Source organism: Pollachius pollachius, assembly GCF_949987615.1.
Source record: "Pollachius pollachius genome assembly, chromosome: 14".
Classification (NCBI taxonomy): domain Eukaryota; kingdom Metazoa; phylum Chordata; class Actinopteri; order Gadiformes; family Gadidae; genus Pollachius; species Pollachius pollachius.
Window position 1 is genome coordinate 22,590,894 of NC_136947.1, and position 22,484 is coordinate 22,613,377.

A 22,484-nucleotide genomic window follows, 5' to 3' on the forward strand; every position below is an offset into this window, starting at 1 on the left:
TGAATAAATAATGTATGTCGGGTTTCACGTGACAAATGAATGAACGTGTGGCGAGGTAAGGTACTGCATCAAAATGAACGAATCACTCACTGAGATGACTCATGACTCCCGAGTCATATGAAAGATTCGTTCATATTGAACGAATCGTTCAGGAACGACACATCACTACCCTCTATAAATAACGCATTTCAAAAATGGAGTCTGACTGTCAATAACAATGCGGGACTTCTTCTCAATTTGCGGGAACGTGTACAAAGTAATGGAAATGCGTGACTGTCCCGCACAAAGCGGGACATCTGGTCCGTTACCCCCGAATGCAATTATTAACCCTAATAAACCATGATATGGGATCTTTTAAAAAGGCCTAGGTAAAAGCGGGTGACTGTCCCTTTAAGGAAGTCATCCGATGGAAGGAAAAGAAAACCCTGCGTAGGACCCGGAAGAGAGAAGTTCACCAAGTGAACAACGGAGACTGAAACCAAGAAATCTACCAACAAAGTAGTGAAGCGATCTTGAAGAAAAAACATATTGTAATGGCTGGTGTTAAAGGTATGCCTTCCAAATATATGAGCTAATAACTATGACTATATATACACTCATTGTCAGTGACACAGCGCCTTGCTGCGCTACATGTCCCCACATTATCTGGTTTCTTACTTGTGTTGTTGTGTTGTGTTGTGCTGTGTCGTTGATTAAACAGTTCAAGCCTTTCCATTTTTACAATTCACCGTTTTCCTACGATGTACGATTACGATGTACCTTGACAAGGTGTGCGCGCTGACCGTGAACGTATGTTTTGTGGCCGCTGTTGTCTCCAGCACTAGTGGGTCTGTCCTTCAGTGGGGCCATCGGGCTCACCTTCCTGCTGCTCGGCTGTGCGTTGGAGCAATACGGGTGAGTGCGTTACTGTAGAAGTATTATTAGGTTATTGAGTATGAATTGCCTCGCTATGTTTGTCTTTTTCTTCATGCATTCTGGACGGGATTTGACTTTATTGTCCTGTTTTACTTATCATTTATTGTTTACTTATTTGCTTACTTATTTTTACTTCTTTTTATTTACTTTATCATGCGCTGTTGCTTCTATGTGGCTGTTGAGGAACCAAGCCTAAGAATTTTTGTCTTGTGGACTTGTGTAATTTATAAGATGTAATAAAAGTGATTCTGATTCTGTTTTTCTTTTGTTTCCAGGGTGTACTGGCCGCTGTTTGTGTTGCTCTTCTACGTGCTGAGCCCCATCCCAACGTTCATCGCCAAGAGGCTGAGTGATGACACCGACTCCGCCAGCAACGCCTGCAGGGAGCTGGCATACTTCTTCACTACTGGTATTGTGGTGTCAGCCTTTGGCCTTCCAATGATCCTGGCACGCAAAGAAACGGTACACACAAACACTTTACGCATTAAGAAAACAGGTTAATGTGTTGCTTGTTTCATCTGCTGTGTGTGTAAAGTAACTAAACTAGCACTGATGTTGTTTTATGGTGTATATGTAACTTAACCCTAACCCTCACTTTTACTTCACTACAGTATTAACTTTAACCAACATTTACTAACTGCAACATTTACTAACCAGAGTCACTTTCAACTAAAATATCTGTACTTTTACGTAAATATGACTTTCTAGTGCTTTATACCGGTGTGTGGGTGTGGGTGTGTGTGGTATATTAAGTGCCTCCTTTAAAGGGTAATTCCGGTGTAAAATGGATTTGGGATATGTTTTGTATGATAATGAGTGGAAATGTTCGTTTTGGAGCACAAAAACCACAAATAGACGCTTTCTTCAGTTGGCTGTTTTTAGCCGATTCTATCAAAACGCTATAAACTTGGAACGATGGGGGCACTGGTTATGGTAAAAACGAAATCGCTATTTTAAACCACTTAAAAGGCTAAAAGTAGCCCGACACTTCTTTGGTAGTATAATAAGGGTCTTAACATATAAAACGAGCCATTGAGATCTTTGTAAGTGTACAGATTGTTTATTAAAAAGGACATTTTATACACACCATACCATCAGTAGATCACCCGTCGACGCCATTTTGTTTTTAAGATTCGATAGGTAGATTGGCGAACACGGAGCTTGCGTGTTGCTGACGGATGTCACAATCTGATGCCCCCATCGTTCCAAGTTTATAGCGTTTTGATAGAATTGGCTAAAAACAGCCAACTGAAGAAAGCGTCTATATGCGGTTTTTGTGCTCCAAAACGAACGTTTCAACTCGTTATCATACAAAACATATCCCAAATCCATTTCACACCGGGATTACCCTTTAAGACTTCCTCTCCCAATGCTTCGCTCACAGATCCAGTGGGGCGCTTGTGGTCTGGTGATGGCCGGGAACTCTGTCATCTTCCTCACCATCCTGGGTTTCTTTGTGGTGTTCGGAGGCGGGGACGACTTCAGCTGGGAGCAGTGGTAGAGTGGTCTAGTCCGGCCCCCCGGGACGGAGGGGCCTCAAGCTGCATGTACCACCGGATTGACGGAGTGAGGTGTGGATGGTTGGATGAATGTATAGACTAAAGGCGAAAGCTCTGCTGCCCTATTGGGTGGTGATCCTGGTGTAAGGTTTGCCTACAATGTGGAATCGAAAAGGCATGTTACCAAGGAGGTGATTATGTAATGTTTAAAACCTTTTTTATATAAGGGTACCAGAAGACCTCTCTGTCCTCTTGTTTCTGTGCCTTGGCTCTACTGGTCCCCAGAGGTCAAACTCTAATGTAACTGTACATTTTTTTGTTCTGTGTTTTGTTTTTATATATATTTACGCGTCTTTCCACCTATATTTAAATCCAGCCTTCACATATATCTGACTAAACAATGTCTGTGTGTGGAAACCCCAACCCAGACAACTTTTTTGTACTGCAGATGACCATCTGCAATTTACGCCCCTGGTAACGCACCCTATTAAGGGATATTCACAAATCCTAATTGAGTTATTTTCAGCAATGTAAACACTGCTCCACTAGACTCCGACTGTGGATCAGCCTTTGCTAAAGTGTGCCCGTGTTGACTGAAGAATCCCCTGTTTCAGATGTGGGGCTGGTCTGAGGGTAAAGCCGTCTCTGCCTCCACCCGAGATGCACCACTGATAGAAAGGGTCATAGTTAAAGCGATATCCAAAGCACCAACTATAGTAGATCCCCACCCGCCCAGTTTAAACTGCTCTTCCTACAGAGCAGTTTAAACCAAGGCAGAGAGGGAGGTCATCAGAACAGAAACATTTATGCTATTTTCAGATTTCTCAATATAGCTCTATATGAATTTTCTCTATTTTTATAAGTGCCTTTCTGGAAACCAAATGTCCTTTACAGGAGGATGCCAGATTAGGTAGAAATGAATAGGAAATCTTTATATTGGAGTACTGCGGAATCAACCCTAATATTGACATTGCTATCGTTTTTTCTTTAATGGCGATAAAGCTTTATAGAAGATCCTTAGCCCCATGTACAGACGGCCAGCAGAGTCCAACGTCAGCGCATCTCTAGCACAGCAGAATTTGATTTGTATGTCAGTTAAAGCACATGAAATCAGAATGAATCAAGAGGAGCTGCTTAAATTAATTTTATACCATGAAGCATATGTTTACATCACATATTAGCCAAAGATTATACAAGGTTGTAAATACCAAAATAAATTCAATTCAGAAGTGGCGCTGTGTGTCGCTGTTCTGTTCAGTTTCTCATATACACGCACACGCACACACACACACAGGACTGCCAAGAGTGAAAGCAGAAACTTTAAATTGATGTAAGATTAATCCTACATGGCAGTTAAATAACAAACCTGTATATACAACCCTGCAGACGCCAAGAGAAAGTCATTGTTGAATTTGAATTTATGCCGTCGTACATGAAAGTGATGTGAATGTAAACATTTGTTACTCAAACATGACATACTTTTATAAACGCATTTACCGGTGCCTATCAATTTTGTGTGTGTGTGTGTGTGAGAGAGAAAATTGGTAGGCAATTCACCAGTCAGCCACATCAACTCCAGTGCATTTGTCTAATGTTAAGTTTATCTTGGGAGTGAAAGGATCTGACGTAAAAGAGATCATATTTTCCTTTATATCAACAGTCCAATGCCTGTATGTCTTTTTTTCTACTGTAATTATTGCTAACTGCTGAATCTCAATGTATTGGCTAAAACCTTCCAAGACTTCACTGCAGGGCTAAGGACTACATACACGGTATAGGTATGCAGCCTTCCTATAATCTGTTGCTTGAATCGCTGGACTTTGAGACACTACCTTTGGTGCTGGGGAAGTATTATCCCCAGCACATTTATCACTAATAAATAAATACTTTCATGACAACTATGTGTTTTTCTAACTTTGATTGTATCACAAGCGATTTTAAACCCCCCTTTCATAAAGTATCTCAACGCAGGGCTGTGGAAACATAACAAGGCCTTGCCCCAACTGACTTCCTTAAAGCAGATCTCCACCTCAGTGCTTTGGCCCAGCAGCGGTAATGTGCTATAAAGACCCTCCCTGGAAAGTACAAGAGCAGGGCTGACTTTACCCATCTGGCCCAGAGAGTTGGGCGGGGGGGCAGCCAGTGCACCTCTATACATTGACTTAAAAGGCACAGGTACGAACCGAGTGATAAATAATTCAGACACAGCACTGCAGTATTTAAAACATGCAAATTGGGGACCAGGTTTTCTGTATTTCTTCCACCTCTGGTCCCCCCCTTCCACTCCCTTTTTCCTTCATTTTTTTCATGCAAGCCTTTTGGGAAACACTTCTAAAAGGATTCATTGATTCGTGTGCAGTGCGACATATACAGAGGTTAGTAGTTTGTTGTGGAAAAAAGAATTGCACCAGAAAGCAAACATAACTATTTCTTTGTACGTAGGTTCTATGTATTGTGTGTGTGTGAGACGGAACGTGTGTGAGAGTTTGAAGAAGGTGAATCAAAAAGAGGATGTCTCTGGGTGTAAAGGCTCACATTATAGATTTGTTAGCATGCTTAATCTGTTGGTGCTGCTACTAATCCACAATATTACTGGATGTACTGAGTCTGACCAGCCGATCGCTGAACATGGAAGCCCTTTATAAATGATACCTCAAGTGAAACGTTGGATATATTTGGTGTTGGAGGAAAGCAAAACCCTGCTATTAGGAGCGGTGGAGCGTAATGGACGCTGCGTTTGCCTGTAGTCGCAGTAGAGTTGTGGACCCCCTCTCCTGTGCAGCGGCCAGGCTCCTCAGTTCAGAGCGTCTGGGGATCGAGGGCTCCACCACCTGCTTCCCAAAACCCTTGAACTGACTGAAACATGAAAGGATCAGTGAGTGTGTGTGTGTGTGTGTGTGTGTGTCAGGCGGATGCTCAGGATGAAGTCTGATGGGGGGAAGCTGTGGAGAGAGGCCCCCCCCCCAGCATTCCTCCAGGGTGAACTCCTCGTCGACGGGTATGGAGGAGGTTAGTGTTGATGCTGCCTGTATCCCTTTGGAAAAAAATCCTCAAATGTTCGTCGGTACGTTTAGGATAAAGTGTAGTTCACTTTGATTGGTCCACCATGTGGCCCAAGAAACGTGTTCCTCAATAGACAGTTTTAATTATACGTGCTGAGACAGACCACTGCTAAATATACGAATATGCATGCACGATTGATGAATGTGAATAAGGCCTTGAGGGACGACGCCCTTTAAGTGTGTTTCAACGGGATCTGAGATCCCGTTGAAACACACTTAAAGGGCGTCGTCTTCGATGGCGAAGAGGGAGAGCAGTGGGGGGTCGCTCTTAAATCTGTCTCTGACTGCAAAGACAGAATGAAGAGCGAGGAAGATGATGGTAGCATGAGAACAGAGCTCAGGGACGTTCATTCATCTCTGTTCCAGGACGGCCGTTGCCTGGCAACAGAGAAGTCATCACATTTTCCAGAATTGGCCGAAGAGTAGAGCTCTGAAAACTTCCCAGTGCAACACAACACAGCACGACAACACCCTTCTACTGCATACAATGCTGCGCAGCACATTGATCATACGTAAGATAACACACACATACACAAACACACACACACACACACACACTCACACACCATACAACGCACCCCAGCACTACTTCAAATACATCCAGCCCTTGATATATATTGTATACACATCTGCAACACACTTACCCCACTGCCAAATAGCACAGTGATGTCATACCAAACAATGCAACACACACACACACACAAAAACATATACACACACACACACACACACACACACACATACAGACACACACACATACAGACACACACACACACACACACACACACACACACACACACACACACACATACACACATACATACATACATACATACATACATACACACATACACACATACACACACGCATACTGTGTAACACAATCAAACAGACAAACAAATAGTGTAAACATTAGCTGAAAATGGAAAATATACCACACACACAAAAATCCTGGGGCCTTGGCAGTTAGTCGTCTAACTGCCACTGGTCGAGTTTGGTAGTTTAGAAAAGCGGAAGTATGCATCATGTGGACAGTTTAACTCTGTATTTTAAGGCACGCATCATCATAAATGTACTCCAAGTATAATGTGGATCACTGCAGTATTTGTATTAGGCATGTATTAGTAAAACAAAAGTTTTACTCAACTGTTCAGCCATATCATTATCATCTTATCATCTATCATCATTCTTTCATGTTTCTATTTATTTATTTTTTTCTGCCTGATTTTCGGTAATTTTCTCCTCCTTCAGTGTTGCAGGTTTAAAACCAAGCCCATTGCAAAGAATTGCAAATATTTCAGAACAGTGCGCTATTCCTTAAAATTATTTTGTACTGCTATGACCACAGGAGAGCTATAACTCGTGAAACGTAAACAGCCACGCCATAAAACAAACTCAAACTTGGTATCTGTGCTTAATTTGACATGCTGAATCTAATTGCCTACATACCTTGAACGTTTTGGAAAAACAACAGCCAATAACCACTGTTGTTGTTCCATTACATCTCTTTATAATGGGAGTCAATGGGGTACAGCACTTCAGCCAATCTGAAATTTAACAATTTACAGGGACATCTATGAACGGGCGTAAGAAGCTTTCAACAAGCAAAGAACAGGGTCAGGGTCAGGATGGACCAGGACATGGACCAGGACCAGGGCCAGGACCAGGGTCAGGACCAGGGTCAGGGTCAGGATGGACCAGGGTCAGGATGGACCAGGACATGGACCAGGACCAGGGTCAGGATGGACCAGGACCAGGGTAAGGACCAGGGTCAGGGTCAGGACCAGGACCAGCACCAGGACCAGGGTCAGGACCAGGGTCAGGGTCAGGATGGACCAGGACCAGGGTCAGGATGGACCAGGACATGGACCAGGGTCAGGGTCAGGATGGACCAGGACCAGGACCAGGACCAGGGTCAGGGTCAGGATGGACCAGGACATGGACATGGACCAGGACCAGGGTCAGGACCAGGACCAGGGTCAGGATGGACCAGGACCAGGGTCAGGACCAGGACCAGGGTCAGGATGGACCAGGACCAGGACCAGGACCAGGACCAGGACCAGGGTCAGGGTCAGGGTCAGGGTCAGGATGGACCAGGACCTGGGCCAGGACCAGGGTCAGGGTCAGGATGGACCAGGACCAGGGTAGGGGTCAGGGTCAGGACCAGGACCAGGACCAGGGTCAGGATGGACCAGGACCAGGACCAGGACCAGGACCAGGGTCAGGGTCAGGGTCAGGATGGACCAGGACCAGGACCAGGGTCAGGGTCAGGATGGACCAGGACCAGGCCCTGGACCAGGGTCAGGGTCAGGGTCAGGATGGACCAGGACCAGGACCAGGACCAGGGTCAGGGTCAGGGTCAGGATGGACCAGGACCAGGACCAGGACCAGGGTCAGGGTCAGGGTCAGGATGGACCAGGACATGGACCAGGACCAGGGCCAGGACCAGGACCAGGGTCAGGGTCAGGGTCAGGATGGACATGGACCAGGACCAGGGTCAGGGTCAGGATGGACCAGGACCAGGACCAGGACCAGGGTCAGGGTCAGGATGGACCAGGACCAGGACCAGGACCAGGGTCAGGGTCAGGGTCAGGATGGACCAGGACCAGGACCAGGACCAGGGTCAGGGTCAGGATGGACCAGGACCAGGACCAGGACCAGGGTCAGGGTCAGGGTCAGGATGGACCAGGACCAGGTTGGACCAGGGTCAGGACCAGGACCAAGACCAGGACCAGGACCAGGACCAGGGTCAGGGTCAGGATGGACCAGGACCAGGATGGACCAGGGTCAGGACCAGGACCAGGACCAGGGCCAGGACCAGGACCAGGGTCAGGGTCAGGATGGACCAGGACCAGGACCAGGACCAGGACCAGGACCAGGGTCAGGGTCAGGATGGACCAGGACCAGGACCAGAACCAGGGTCAGGGTCAGGATGGACCAGGACCAGGACCAGGCCCTGGACCAGGACCAGGACCAGGACCAGGGTCAGGATGGACCAGGACCAGGACCAGGGTCAGGATGGACCAGGACCAGGGTCAGAGCACGAGGAGTCGGCTCACGCCACCACACGTGCTGCGACGTGTCTAGGTGGATGTATTCATAATCAGAATCATAACAAAGAAAAGTACGTTTAATATCTCATGGAGAGACTAATGCAGTCCCTAAATTGTATGGCTATGCACATTTTCTGAGCAAGCATTATATAAAGATAGTCCCTTATATGGGGAGCTGAGCCTTAGCCACTGCTCTATGTCGACTGTTCTCTGTTTAAGATAGATGGAAAGATATCCATATATTTAAAATATAAATCATGAATCATAAACGAACAGGTATTCTGTGAATGCATTCCGGGCGACGTCCTTTACAATCAAATCATATCGATAGTAGCTAATTCAAGTGGAGTTGGTAGAGCGAGAGAGAGAGAGAGAGAGAGAGAGAGAGAGAGAGAGAGAGAGAGAGAGAGAGAGGGGGGGGAGAGAGAGGGGGAGAGAGAGAGCGAGAGGGAGAGAGAGAGAGGGGGAGAGAGAGAGAGAGGGAGGGAGGGAGGGAACGAGAGAGTCTGGCTGCAGATCCAGTTAGTACTCATTCACGGCTATTGGTAAATAGAGGACCTTTTCGTCGCTGTTCAGCCAATCGATCGATATCCAGGGATGGGTCGGGGATAGAAACCCGGGAACGCAGACCAGACACCAGATAAATACCGAAACGGAAGCCGGCCCGAGATCAGCCACACGAGCGTACGGGAGCGGTCCGAACCACCCGCTTACTCCCCGGGAATCGGACAGACGTAAGACTTTTTAAGCGGTATTCTGCCTATTGAGTGTTATTCGTTTGCGGAACTACAATTCAACCCAGACATGAATATACTATATGGAGTTTAGACACAGAAAGGAGTTCTCGTTTGGGTTGGAACAGAAGTTCATCTCGTCTTTCTAATTAAATCGATCTATTATCTATGGTCGAGCATTCGGCAGTGATGGGTTATGTGGAAGGTCGTCTGTGTTGTCTCTATATTTCGCCGTCCATTTAAAATATGTATGATGGTCATGCGTCCATGTGTGTGACTTGTTTGTCACATGAGGTCAGTGTGTAACGTTATTTCCACTTGCAGGAGTGCTGTTCGTTTGGCCCTCTTCCTGCACTGGACAGTGACTTCAGATATTAATTTATTGCAAACACACCGACGTGCAGATGATAGCAGCCAAAGCCCAAGCCTATAATTGCTATAGTCTATACGAAGACGCTTCTTATATGCGTCTGAAGTTTGTAAAAAAAAGCAGGCCTCACGCTATGGACTCCCCAGTGTCAGATCATAATAATAGTGCTTGTATCGCGATAGGGCTTGTAACGTGATAGGGCGTGTATCGCGATAACCACCCCCTCAAAAAAATATTAGTATATGGAATGTTAGTAATTATTACCGATTGTGTTGGTACTAATATTTTTTAGCAATGAATCGCGAAGGGATTTTATTACAATCATGCACAGATTAAATATAAACAAGTATATTTGTTTGTACTGTGTAAACAATACACAGGTGTAAATATGTATACACACAACACTATGACCCAAACTGAATAATATATATTAATGAAGAGTAATATCACACATAGGATCTATTTACAATATTCAGTTATCTCACTGTTTACCCTAGAATTTTGTCCAGGCCTGATGGCACGCAACGAAGAAAAACTAAACAAATTCTAAGAATTGTGAGATATGTTGTTTTTTGGGGCCATGTCACGCTGTCTGACCTGAACCCCTACATGCATCGCATCGTATGAAGCGCTAGAGCTTTCTCTTTGATGGGCTCGCTTCCTCTCGCTCTGCTGTCATTTAAAGGGACTCTGTTAGCAATGGCACGCGCATTAGATAAGATAAAGATAACACTTATTATTATTGCGTTTTGTTAGTCATTTTTTTATGATGTATTGCATATATATTATTTATTTATTATAATTTTTGGCCTGTACAATTGTAGGAGAATTAATCACTGTAGGTATTAGGGACAGAACGGTTCAAGCAAAAAAAAAAAAATCTGAACCAGTCGTTAGCTCGTAAAAACTTCTTGTGTTGTAGTTACGGTACAATGGGAAACTTCTCAGTCCCGGGTGATGTGTATTCGTTGTCCCGGCAGGGCTCAAGACTAACATTTTCTACAAACTTTTTCATTTGGTGGCACCCTAACAAATTTGGTTGCACCGCATATTTGCCGCTTTGGCGCAGTATTGGCATGTCCTTTGCACATCAATTGTAAAAAGTTTATATCTAATAGGTGGTCCTTTTCATTCTACCGCCAGCCCTTCGAAAAAGAAGTCCCCACAAACCAACTATTTGCGCTCTTCCTCCTATATCAAAAAACTCCATCTACTAACGATAAGGTAATATACTCCAGGTACGATTGTTTTTTCTTTTCTGGAGTTCCGTCATCTACTCTTGAATAGTGCTAGTCAGACATCGAATAATCAAATATTTGTTCATAAAACCCACTGATTAATAGAAAATGAAAATGTTTAGTTACTCACATCCCAAGCTACTTCAGCGCTTATCTGTACTCTCAATAGGACAGGGAATTGCCAACAAAAAAACATGATTCTTTCTAATGTACAGTACAAAAAAAAGTTTTCCCCATAATTAATTAACGCTCAATTACTGAACAATGATCAAAATCCATTACTATAAACACAATAACCCACATTCCAATGCTCTTATGCTTCCAAAACGGAGACCTTTTTCCCGTTTTCCTATCCAAAAAACATTTGGAACATTTTCTGAAGCTGGGTAGATCACATGGTTGGAGACAACTAGACAAGGGTCCCTTGATTTGTATTAAATACAACCGATGCCATTCAACAACAATTGGCATCCATCCAACCTCCCTCCACCATCACTCACTTCACGTTGGGCTGGGATACATTTTGTATAGACTGTTCAACAGTCAGTCATCATCGGTTTTACCGGCAGCTAACTGACTGGGTTTCCAGTAGCGATTGACTTGTCTTGAAGTGTTGAAGATAGTGTGCATGTAGGCTTAGGGATTGGTGTTGTGAAGGTCAGGGTGAATCGGATCGGTAAGCTGTGCATCATATGGGTTGATCACATATAGTTTTAGACAGACTGTCTGTTTTTCTCACTAGTGTAGAGTAAATCACCTGCTTCACCTTTACTCTGAATATCACACTCGCTTTTTTCTGTTTGTGTACCCAAAATATCGGACCTCTGTGATGAATGTTGAGCTCCTGGCAAAGTGGTCCGTTCTCTTATTTAAAGGTTAGCTGGTGAGGAAAAGAGGCACTACTCTGCGTGTGCATGTGTCTGTGTGTGTGTGTGAGAGTGTGTTTGATGAATGTGTACTGGCGCTGTTTGTCAAAGCATACTGTGCGTGTGTTCAAGCCCCCATAACACCAGTGTCTTTTTATTCAAAGCAATGCTCCTCAATCTTTCTGTTATCTCGCCATCATCATCATCATCATCATCATGGCCAAAGAGAGACAATGTTCAACACTAGTTAGGGGCCTCACATTCAGCCCTCTCTATCTATCTATCTATCTATCTATCTATCTATCTATCTATCTATCTATCTATCTATCTATCTATCTATCTATCTATCTATCTATCTATCTATCTATCTATCTATCTATCTATCTATCTATCTATCTATCTATCTATCTATCTATCCATCCATCCATATATCTATCTATCTCTTTGCGTCATTAAGTTACAGTTAAGTCCATGTGCCTGGCCACTATCACCACCACAGAATGGATTATTTACGAGGTGTTTGAGGATGGTGGTGTTCAATACAAATCCAATGGGCTGACCAACATTGAACTGTTTATTTAACAGACTGGAAGAGAGAGACAATGGGCCTCTACGCTTTGTGTGTGACGTTATAATTTGTTTGCTTTTCAGACACAAAACACAGATATTGCCTCTGAAAAGCCTCTGCAGCTCTATGATCATTGGTTTACTGTCTTTCTGTTTACAATTAGGACACGACTCCATTGGTTTTTGGTCACTGTCACTCACTTTTGCGCAATTTGCGGCAGTGTGAGAGGACTGTGGACGTTTACCACACTCCTGGCTGTTTACCCTGAACTGGCCATTCAGTGGCCGTTTACCATGAACTTTTTACAGCTTCACGTTTTGATTTGTAAAAGCGAGAGAATCGGAGAATGAAGCAGCTATTCTAGCAGCTAATATTACTCTATTGAAACAACATGACGTGCATTCCTCTGACTGAAATAGAGGGCTATTTATCGAATATACGAAAGAACTTTGGTCTCGGGGGAGGAGAGGAATTGACATCGTCACCATCAGAAAATGACAGAAAACGGGTCAGGGCTCAGGAGGAACACTTTATATTGGTGGCACCCAAACAAATGGGGTTGCACCCTTTAGTACACGTGAAAGTGTCCTTTCTCCCGTACCACGTAAGCAGTGCTATACCTTTCAGCACTGCACAAAGCCTAGGCAGTACCATCCATTACCTCTCATTTTACAGAACAAGACCGCAATATAATCTTTCCACTATATTGTCCTTCTACTACGCAGTGCTGCCGGGGCTACACTAAAGCTCTGCTGAAACCGAGCCCGACTCTGTTTCCCAGTTGATCCCAAAGCCAGTGGCTTCCTCCACACAGCACTTGCAGAATGAACAGCCTACATGTAAAATGTAAATGAATGGAAGACCAAATAAACAATAGGCAACTAATTCACTTTGGTCCTTCTGCATTGATAGATTGATACATTGATAGCATTGGTATTCCAGCAGCTAATACTACTCTATGGAAGCAACATGACGTGCATTCCTCTGCCTGAAATAGAGGGCTATTTATCGAATATACAAAATAACTTTGGTCTCGGGGGAGAAGAGGAATTGACATCGTCACCATGAGAAAATGACAGAAAACAACAGAGCACAAATTTCCATCACTGGCTCCATGCCACCTACTCTGTCAGTGCCCACAAGCTCTGTCCATTTCTCCCTCCTGGTCTTTCACACAGTTCTCCCTCCCCACTTTTTCTACTGCAGGTCAGCAGGCCCCTTGTTTTTTTGTCATGTAAATCTAAAAGCTGCCAGATAGGACTTTGCTTCCGACAGGAAAGATAGTCCTGTTGGAAGGAGGAGACAAATCACTCAGATTCCAGATGGCGTAAGTAAGTGGCTGTGAGTGACTACAGTATGTGCCTCAAGCCTCATTGCAAGCAGGCAAGTGCTGTGTATTGTTTCTACACAGAGTTCATCTTATTCATTTATGCAGGCGACTCACCAGCTCCATGTGGGCAGACACCATTGTCATTTCACTCTCATTGGGATTCTCCCAGGCATTTATTGACATAACCAACCGTGGGAGGTTGGTGTAACCAATGGTGGGGGAGATGGGATGTAGAAAAAAATAAGAAAAAGTGGACAAAAGTCAAAGTTGAACTTTGGCCCATGCTTCCTGGTACCCATCATGCCTTGCTTGTACCCAATTGGATAGTTTTCCCCAAGTCCCTTGCGATTGCCTGGTCAGCACATCGCCAGTCTGCCACATATCAGACGAGCAGACTATATTCTTCTTCACAGTAACACAACAGGAAGTGTTACTGCTACCTACTAAAATGCACTCAAATGACCTGGATTCGCCTCATCGGTGACAGGAAAGCAAGCAGCACTTTGATTCCAGGGGCTTGATGGTAGTTTTCCCATATGGTCCTGATGACCAGGTAGCCTTCATCTGCTCTGTAATGCTGGCTGCTTCCCATAATAAGTAGCACTGTACTGTATACTCTCAGAATATCACTCCAGTGCATCTCCTTCTGCCAATATGACTATATATTTAATAATATTGTAGCACCTTACACCAAAGACAATGCAGACGATAAAGCACAGTGAAGGACAAGGTTCCAATCCGTCTTATAAAAGAGGGATTGAAGAAGATGTGGCCGCGGACAGTGAGCCTAAAGCCGTGAGGTTGTTGAGAGCCTTTTTATTACTCTGAGGTTGTGGAGAGGCTGGTAAATATTTTCTTTATTTTGATATATATTTTTACTTGGATATAGAGGACTTGATGTTATCTTTAATTAGAGATTGAATGGTATTTTTTTCTCCTCAACATAAAACAAATCGGAATATGTTCCCATGATATATCGCTGGAAGTCTAGATGCCCGGCCCACCAACAGCTTGCTCACCTTTTGACAACGTAATGTAACGACCCTCTCCCTCTTTTGTGGCTGCTGGTGGGAGTTCACCACTTTGTCGATGGAAGTGCTTAAAACCAGGAAATTCATTCCACCAGGAGTCCGTACGGCCGGCCAGTACTCACCGATGTCGATGGTTCAATCGCTTGGCCAAACACAAGCTGCGAGATGTGCTCCTTGCACAAAGTGAACTGAAGTTCAACCCCCCCCCCCCCCCCCCTCCCCACGCCAGCCATCACACCTTCCCAGCCTTCCAGCAGGGCCCTCGCCTCCCAACCACTTTGCATTGGACGCGTGCCCGTGTGGGGCAAGGGATTCTGGGAAGGCCTGCGTGCGGGCGGTAGATTGCAACGTGCAATTTTCTGTTTGTTAGATTGCAACGTGCAATTTTCTGTTGGTTTAATTGTCCCAGCTGTGCTACTGTTGATGAAAAGGATGTACCAATATACCCTATTTTGAGAATGAGACCAGAAACTCTCAGCACAGCTAGGCCCACAGCTAAGCCCTTAAGTTTGTTTTACGTTTTAGCAGCACGGTTAATAGTAAAACCGGTTAATCGTTAATCATCGAAGCTGGTATGGTGGATTCTGCATCGCTACCGAACACCCTCAACTGCTGGCTACAACCAAGCGACGTGCTGTTTCATGTTCTGTTGTTTACTGTGCATCATGTATCTGTGGGTTTGTTAATCAACTAATTTGTGCCTTCTTGGACTTCTTGGGATAAGTCTTCCAAACTCTCCGACCACAAACTCATCAAGAAATGTCCCCCAATACAACAGCCAAAGCTTTATAACTCCCAAACAAAAGTGATACTTCTGCTGTTCCTTCAATCTAAGAAAGCTCTGAATTAAGTTATCGCTGTGCAAAATGGCTCACTTCATCTCACTTCATAGCGAGAGACTCTGATCATGACACCAACGCATAGGGAGATTGGTTTGTTGTTTTACTACTGCTGTTGTTATCTTGGAATGTTCACCCAAACCGTGTCCCTATCCAAACTATACACACTCCCACAGACGGCAAATAGATCAAGTTTTCGCCTTGTTTAGTTTAGAAGTCTTCTCCCAAAAATGGACATGATTTATCATGTCCATTTTGTATCTCCATTTCAGTCTTTATCCAAAGACAGATTTTTTTAACTGTTTGCTGTTAAAGGGAATATATCTAAGGATACTCACTTTACTGTTGCTTACTGTTACAGATCGCCATTGGCCACAAAAGAGGCCACCCCCTCTCTTTCTAATTCTAACACTGAGACAGGAGACAGGACCAAGGAAGAACTTTGAAAGTACTTGTATGTCAAGGTTCCATGAAGGTACCAAATTGAATCAGGGGTTGTTTGGATTGGCAGAAATAGTCAAGGAATTGCACAAGCAACAGCCACATCCTGTTCGAGTAGGCCCATTAAAAAGGGCTTCTTCAAGTAGCCTCGGGTCTGGAACATCACATTTCCTAGTGTTAATCATCCATGGAAAAACTACTCATCAACTCCACTGTACTACTGTCATGCTGTTTATACCTTGTGCCAAAGGTTGAGTTCAACAGGGTTTCTTAAGATTTTTTTGAAACAGGAATCCTTCAATCTTGTCTGCCAAGCTCGGCCAATGCTCTGTTCGTAACTCTTTGTGCCCAATAGTTAACCCAAGAGCTTTAAAAATGACCAAACCTAAAATATATTTTCTAATCGGAATGAATGTTTATTGCAGTTGATTAGATTATTAAACAATATGTACAACTCATGGACAATTTCTTTGGATCAATCGTGATTTGAAATAGCTAGCTAGCTCTGAGCCTTATAGATCACATTTATTATTACAAGGTAGTATTTCCTGATCAGTACAAGATAAACACACTCCCCATTGCATTAGAGGTACACTGAGGTGAATAACTCAACCAAGGGTGTTGTTTGTGTACTCAACCAAGGGTGTTGTTGTCGTTTGTGTATATATGCTATGTATGAGTGAGTAAGGTCAGACTGGTCAAAGGAGAAACTTGTGACTTTGGGGTGAATACAGATTTGATACGTGCATGTGCGTGAGTGTAGCGCCCTTCTAGCTGTTAACTTAATTAATTGGTCCCACTAGGTCGAACTAAGTTAGAGCATCTTGGTCAAATATCAAAAAGAATACGGCAATTTGGGTTGTTTAAATCATCTCTTACCTTTTATTGACATAGCATATAGTATTCTTCTAGTTTAGTGTAACTACTGTTTAGATAGCCAATGTCTTCTACCTTGTGTTTCATTAACCGCGGGCAGCCCCAGATCTCAGGGTGGGTTCCCCCCCCCCCCCCCCCGCTACGGGAAGGGGCCTGGAGGTGTCCACAGAGCACCCTCCGAAGGGGGGGGTCTGGCAACGTGGGGAGGGAGGGAGGCAATGGCCATGACGCAGTGAAACGAGCGGAACAGAAAGTCGTGGTGTTTCCGTGTTCTGCGCCCGGAGAATCAACGGTTAAACTCAGTGTTCATTTCAGCATGTGTGGGACATGTGTGTGTGTGTGTTCTAAGCTAAACTGTCTCATAGCGCACATGCCGTCAACTACAAACAGATATTCTTACATTTCGCCCATTTCTGTAAACCACACTAAATAGGGGCTCTCAATTTATGTTATAGATATTACCTACAGCACATTGTCATAGGTCTCCATCAATTGCATTAGGCTTACATAGACAATTAACCATTGGTAAGAGGCAATTATTACAATTGTTATACTCTATGTTGGACCTACTGAGAGATTTACAACTAACGTTATCTTTAAACCAAGCTGTGCATGTTTACTTAATAGTTATGCTGCATAATAAATTATTATAACGTGGGAACGAAATGGGTCAATCCCATTCAATGGCCATAAAGCAGGGCATGGAGAGAGACGATCCTTGGACGGGTTCCAGCCCTAAACCCCTCTAGACCGGCGGCGACTGGACCTCTCTGTCTGCCTTCCGCTCCCCGCTTTAGACGGCTTTGTTGGCAAACGACTATTGTAGACTTTAGGTGCTTTTTAGGACATAAGCGTACACAAAATAACATGAATCACAACAAGGCAGGATTAAGCACACAGCCCCTTGCGCCGCTGAACATCATAATCTCCATCAGAGCTCGGTAGGCCTGGTGCATTTCCACTGTTTTGCTCACTTTAATGGGTCTGTATTACCTCCACACGCTAAATCACATCATTCACATGGATTCGAAATTGAGTCCAACGTTTCTACAGTGTCTTTATGGATGCGGTTTTTGTCATGATGGGATGTGGTTAGAGCGCTTAATCAGACACAATCGAGATTTCCTGTCCTGACATAGACTGACAACTTTGATTTCATAGATGCATTATCAGCTCCAGTGTGTAACATTGAGGAGGCCACTAGTGGTGAGGTTGCAGATTGCCACCAACTGAATTCAACGCAACCCCTTCCTTTCCATTGACTACGGTGGCCTGTACTGGCCTGTATTGTCTGAGGTGTCCTGTACTGTACTGTGTTGTGTAAGGTGGCCTGTACTGGCCTGTATTGTCTGAGGTGTCCTGTACTGGCCTGTATTGTCTTAGGTGTCCTGTACTGGCCTGTGTTGTCTGAGGTGTCCTGTACTGTACTGTGTTGTGTAAGGTGGCCTGTACTGTATTGTCTGAGGTGTCCTGTACTGGCCTGTATTGTCTGAGGTGTCCTGTACTGTACTGTGTTGTGTAAGGTGGCCTGTACTGGCCTGTATTGTCTGAGGTGTCCTGTACTGGCCTGTATTGTCTTAGGTGTCCTGTACTGGCCTGTGTTGTCTGAGGTGTCCTGTACTGTACTGTGTTGTGTAAGGTGGCCTGTACTGTATTGTCTGAGGTTTCCTGTACTGGCCTGTATTGTCTGAGGTGTCCTGTACTGTACTGTGTTGTGTAAGGTGGCCTGTACTGGCCTGTATTGTCTGAGGTGTCCTGTACTGGCCTGTATTGTCTTAGGTGTCCTGTACTGGCCTGTGTTGTCTGAGGTGTCCTGTACTGTACTGTGTTGTGTAAGGTGGCCTGTACTGTATTGTCTGAGGTGTCCTGTACTGGCCTGTATTGTCTGAGGTTTCCTGTACTGTACTGTGTTGTGTAAGGTGGCCTGTACTGTATTGTCTGAGGTGTCCTGTACTGGCCTGTATTGTCTTAGGTGTCCTGTACTGGCCTGTGTTGTCTGAGGTGTCCTGTACTGTACTGTGTTGTGTAAGGTGGCCTGTACTGTATTGTCTGAGGTGTCCTGTACTGGCCTGTATTGTCTGAGGTGTCCTGTACTGTACTGTGTTGTGTAAGGTGGCCTGTACTGGCCTGTATTGTCTGAGGTGTCCTGTACTGGCCTGTATTGTCTTAGGTGTCCTGTACTGGCCTGTGTTGTCTGAGGTGTCCTGTACTGTACTGTGTTGTGTAAGGTGGCCTGTACTGTATTGTGTGAGGTGCCAGGTACTTCCAAAATGAGCACCAAGCAGCCAAGGGTCAAGGAATGAGGTTCTTTGATTTATTTAGTAATTGTATTTAGTTATTTAGTCATGAAAATTTAGTAAACGGCATATTACATTAAACGCGATTGCTTGGGTCGTCAACAAAATAATACACATTTGCAGCGGAATAGGTGGCTGTAATAAGTAATGTCATGGCTTTAATAAGTAATGCCCACCACTCATCATAACACCCCTCAGTTGCAAACCGCCACCCTTACCCCATAGTATAACGCCCGGTGTGTCTGAAGATGTGTGGAGCTCCTGGTGTGTGTGGAGGTCTGGAGCGCCGTCTGGCCAGCAGTTGATTTCATTGCCTGCGTCCTAGCGGGGTTAAGCTTCTTGGACACAAAGGGTAATGCCAAAGTGTGGGCGCATTCCATATAGAACATCGCTTAATAACACAACAACAACAGCACTAGTGAAAAAACTAAACACAAATGGGTCGTAGCCATGGGGATACCTCGCCCAACTCCTTCCAATATCTTTTTTATGCGTTCCTTCTGGTGCCGTTTGTCTGCTCTGGGCCCCTTTAGACCCATGGCGAGTGTAGATATAAAGGGTCAGGGCTCAGGAGGAACACTTTATATTGGTGGCACCCAAACAAATGGGGTTGCACCCTTTAGTACACGTGAAAGTGTCCTTTCTCCCGTACCACGTAAGCAGTGCTATACCTTTCAGCACTGCACAAAGCCTAGGCAGTACCATCCATTACCTCTCATTTTACAGAACAAGACCGCAATATAATCTTTCCACTATATTGTCCTTCTACTACGCAGTGCTGCCGGGGCTACACTAAAGCTCTGCTGAAACCGAGCCCGACTCTGTTTCCCAGTTGATCCCAAAGCCAGTGGCTTCCTCCACACAGCACTTGCAGAATGAACAGCCTACATGTAAAATGTAAATGAATGGAAGACCAAATAAACAATAGGCAACTAATTCACTTTGGTCCTTCTGCATTGATAGATTGATACATTGATAGCATTGGTATTCCAGCAGCTAATACTACTCTATGGAAGCAACATGACGTGCATTCCTCTGCCTGAAATAGAGGGCTATTTATCGAATATACGAACAAACTTTGGTCTCGGGGGAGGAGAGGAATTGACATCGTCACCATGAGAAAATGACAGAAAACAACAGAGCACAAATTTCCATCACTGGCTCCATGCTACCTACTCTGTCAGTGCCCACAAGCTCTGTCCATTTCTCCCTCCTGGTCTTTCACACAGTTGTCCCTCCCCACTTTTCTACTGCAGTTTTGCTTTAGAAGTGTTATTCAAACAAAACTTGTGTGTTCAGAAATTAAATATCTTGGTCACTACAGCCCTGTTTTAAAATGTTAGATGGTGGCGCTATAATATATATATATTTACCAAATTTTACCAAAAACGTAATGTACCGAACAGAAAAACTGTGGCCCCAAAACCGTAATATATGAAACAAAGCGTGAATGTTGTGAACTGCTCCACCCCTGATCCCTGAGTAACGTGTGTGTGGGATAGAGTTAGAGTAGAGGAGGAGAGTAACACAGACTGTTTGGGTCCAAACTAATCAAAACACAACCATTTAGATCCTCATGGGATTGCACACTGATTAAAACGTATCAATCTTATGTTACATTTCTGCCAAGTCCTTTCCACTAGACGCCACTTAATTCTACACTGTGTTACTTTAATTTAGGTGCATTCTATTTTATTCTATATTATAGTGTTATACAGGCCTATATTTGATGTATTATTTATTGCAGATGTTGTGAAAAGTTAATTGGTTTGTAGAGTCAGTCATGTAGCGAAGGCCACATGAGGCCGTGTGCATGATGCATCTGTGTACACACTTGTGTGCGTGGGAACATATATGTGTGTATGTGTATGTTTTTGTCTCACTCAGCCAAGTGAATCCTTCCAAGAGAAGACGCTGTGATGCTAACCTCTCCGCAGCCATTTCTCCTTGGGGCCGGTGGAATCGAGCAAAGGTCACATGCCCAGTGAATACTTTCCCCCAGGGAAGATCAATGCCTTATCCCTAGAGACTAGCGGGCTGCTGTCATAGGACAGGCTCCGTCTTGCACCCATTGACCCATGACGCTGTGTCCGGCAGCCCTGGCTGTGTCACATGGCTCACACAGACACACACACAATGGACAGCTGTGAGGGCTGACTCCATCGTCGTCATACACATTAATTGCTTGAGGCTTCCCACACAAAGGTAGCTTTTGTACGGGTCACTGCAACAAAAGATTCCCAAAATATGTGTTGCATTATTAGTAAGCCTTTCATTAAGGCTCCCTTCGTCCCACAATAACGGGCTCTCAACTGTTGATGCCAGAGGCTGAATGGTCTTTGTGCTGGTCCCATACAATACGACGCAATATAAAGGTTTGAGCGCATAACTCTTTCTTCCTTAAAGCATGAATCATGAACTTCAGACTATAAATAAGCACTATATTGTAAGAGCTGTCTAACGATTTGCTTGAATTGTAACCAAGTGCAGTTGCTGTATGTCATATCCGAATTTGACCCGAGTCAATGCATTGAACCCAGATTCGCACTACTGGCATTGTGTTCATCCTTCTGAGCTAAATAATCTGAATGGGAGATCACACAGGCTGAGGTGCTGGGTTCCAACAACATAACAAAAGATTGTGCAATCTCATATAACCTTTTTAAGAAATGATACCCAAAGATAACAGTCTCTCCTGTTGACCTTGAAAAAGCCTAAACACAGCAGATTCAATGAAGGGTCCCACAACACTAAATATTTGCGGCCTAAGTCTACTGTGTGTTCAGGTTAAAGGAGATGTATATGTTATTTTATTAACCTGTAATGTTGTGAAATAACTTACTGCAAACGTGAAACCCTGGGTATTCCTGAGACTATGATCCTACCATTACATCTATGATGGGTTAGCTCAACACTCTACTTCATAGGAAAACATTGGCAATGCTGAAAACACAGGCAGTCAACACTAAGGTGTTGACTAACTGCTCTGGTTGAACTGGTAAAGCAGAGCTGTACGACTGGGACCCAGACACTACGGGCACCCACAAATGTGTGCTCTCAAAATGTTTGGGACGAATACACCCAATGACGTAAACTTATTCATAAACTTTGAAAGGACCCTCAAAGATTCTCTCAAGTCATCAATCAAGAGCTTTGTGTTAGAGCTTACCTCCTTTGTTGGGAGGGCCGTGATGGTACACTTTCTGAAAGAGATAAAACATTAGCGTTTTGTTCCGTCTCACATAAGCCCCCTGTAGAGTGTGAGTGATCTGTGTGGTGATGTGTGTGTGTGTTGATGTGTGGGGGGATGATGGCTGTCTAAGCAGTGCTTGTGCTTGTGTTTGTATAGTGCAATATTTGGCATT

At 44.3% G+C, this 22,484-nt stretch overlaps 1 protein-coding gene across 1 annotated transcript; it reads left to right on the forward strand.

Annotated features, from left to right (window-relative positions):
• The first annotated feature begins 412 nt into the window (after positions 1-412).
• leprot (leptin receptor overlapping transcript) lies at positions 413-4,315 on the forward strand. The gene is made up of 4 exons (XM_079751462.1): positions 413-549; positions 819-894; positions 1,191-1,377; positions 2,300-4,315. Exons 1-4 carry the CDS (start codon positions 534-536, stop codon positions 2,414-2,416), a joined length of 396 nt encoding a protein of 131 aa, XP_079607588.1. The 5' UTR covers positions 413-533; the 3' UTR covers positions 2,417-4,315.
• The last annotated feature ends 18,169 nt before the right edge of the window (positions 4,316-22,484 follow it).

Excerpts from the sequence above, each read along its gene's own strand:
- leprot (XM_079751462.1), top strand. Across the intron at positions 895-1,190 it reads TGTGCGTTGGAGCAATACGG|GGTGTACTGGCCGCTGTTTG; the intron begins GTGAGTGCGTTA and ends TTTTGTTTCCAG. Across the intron at positions 1,378-2,299 it reads TCCTGGCACGCAAAGAAACG|ATCCAGTGGGGCGCTTGTGG; the intron begins GTACACACAAAC and ends CTTCGCTCACAG.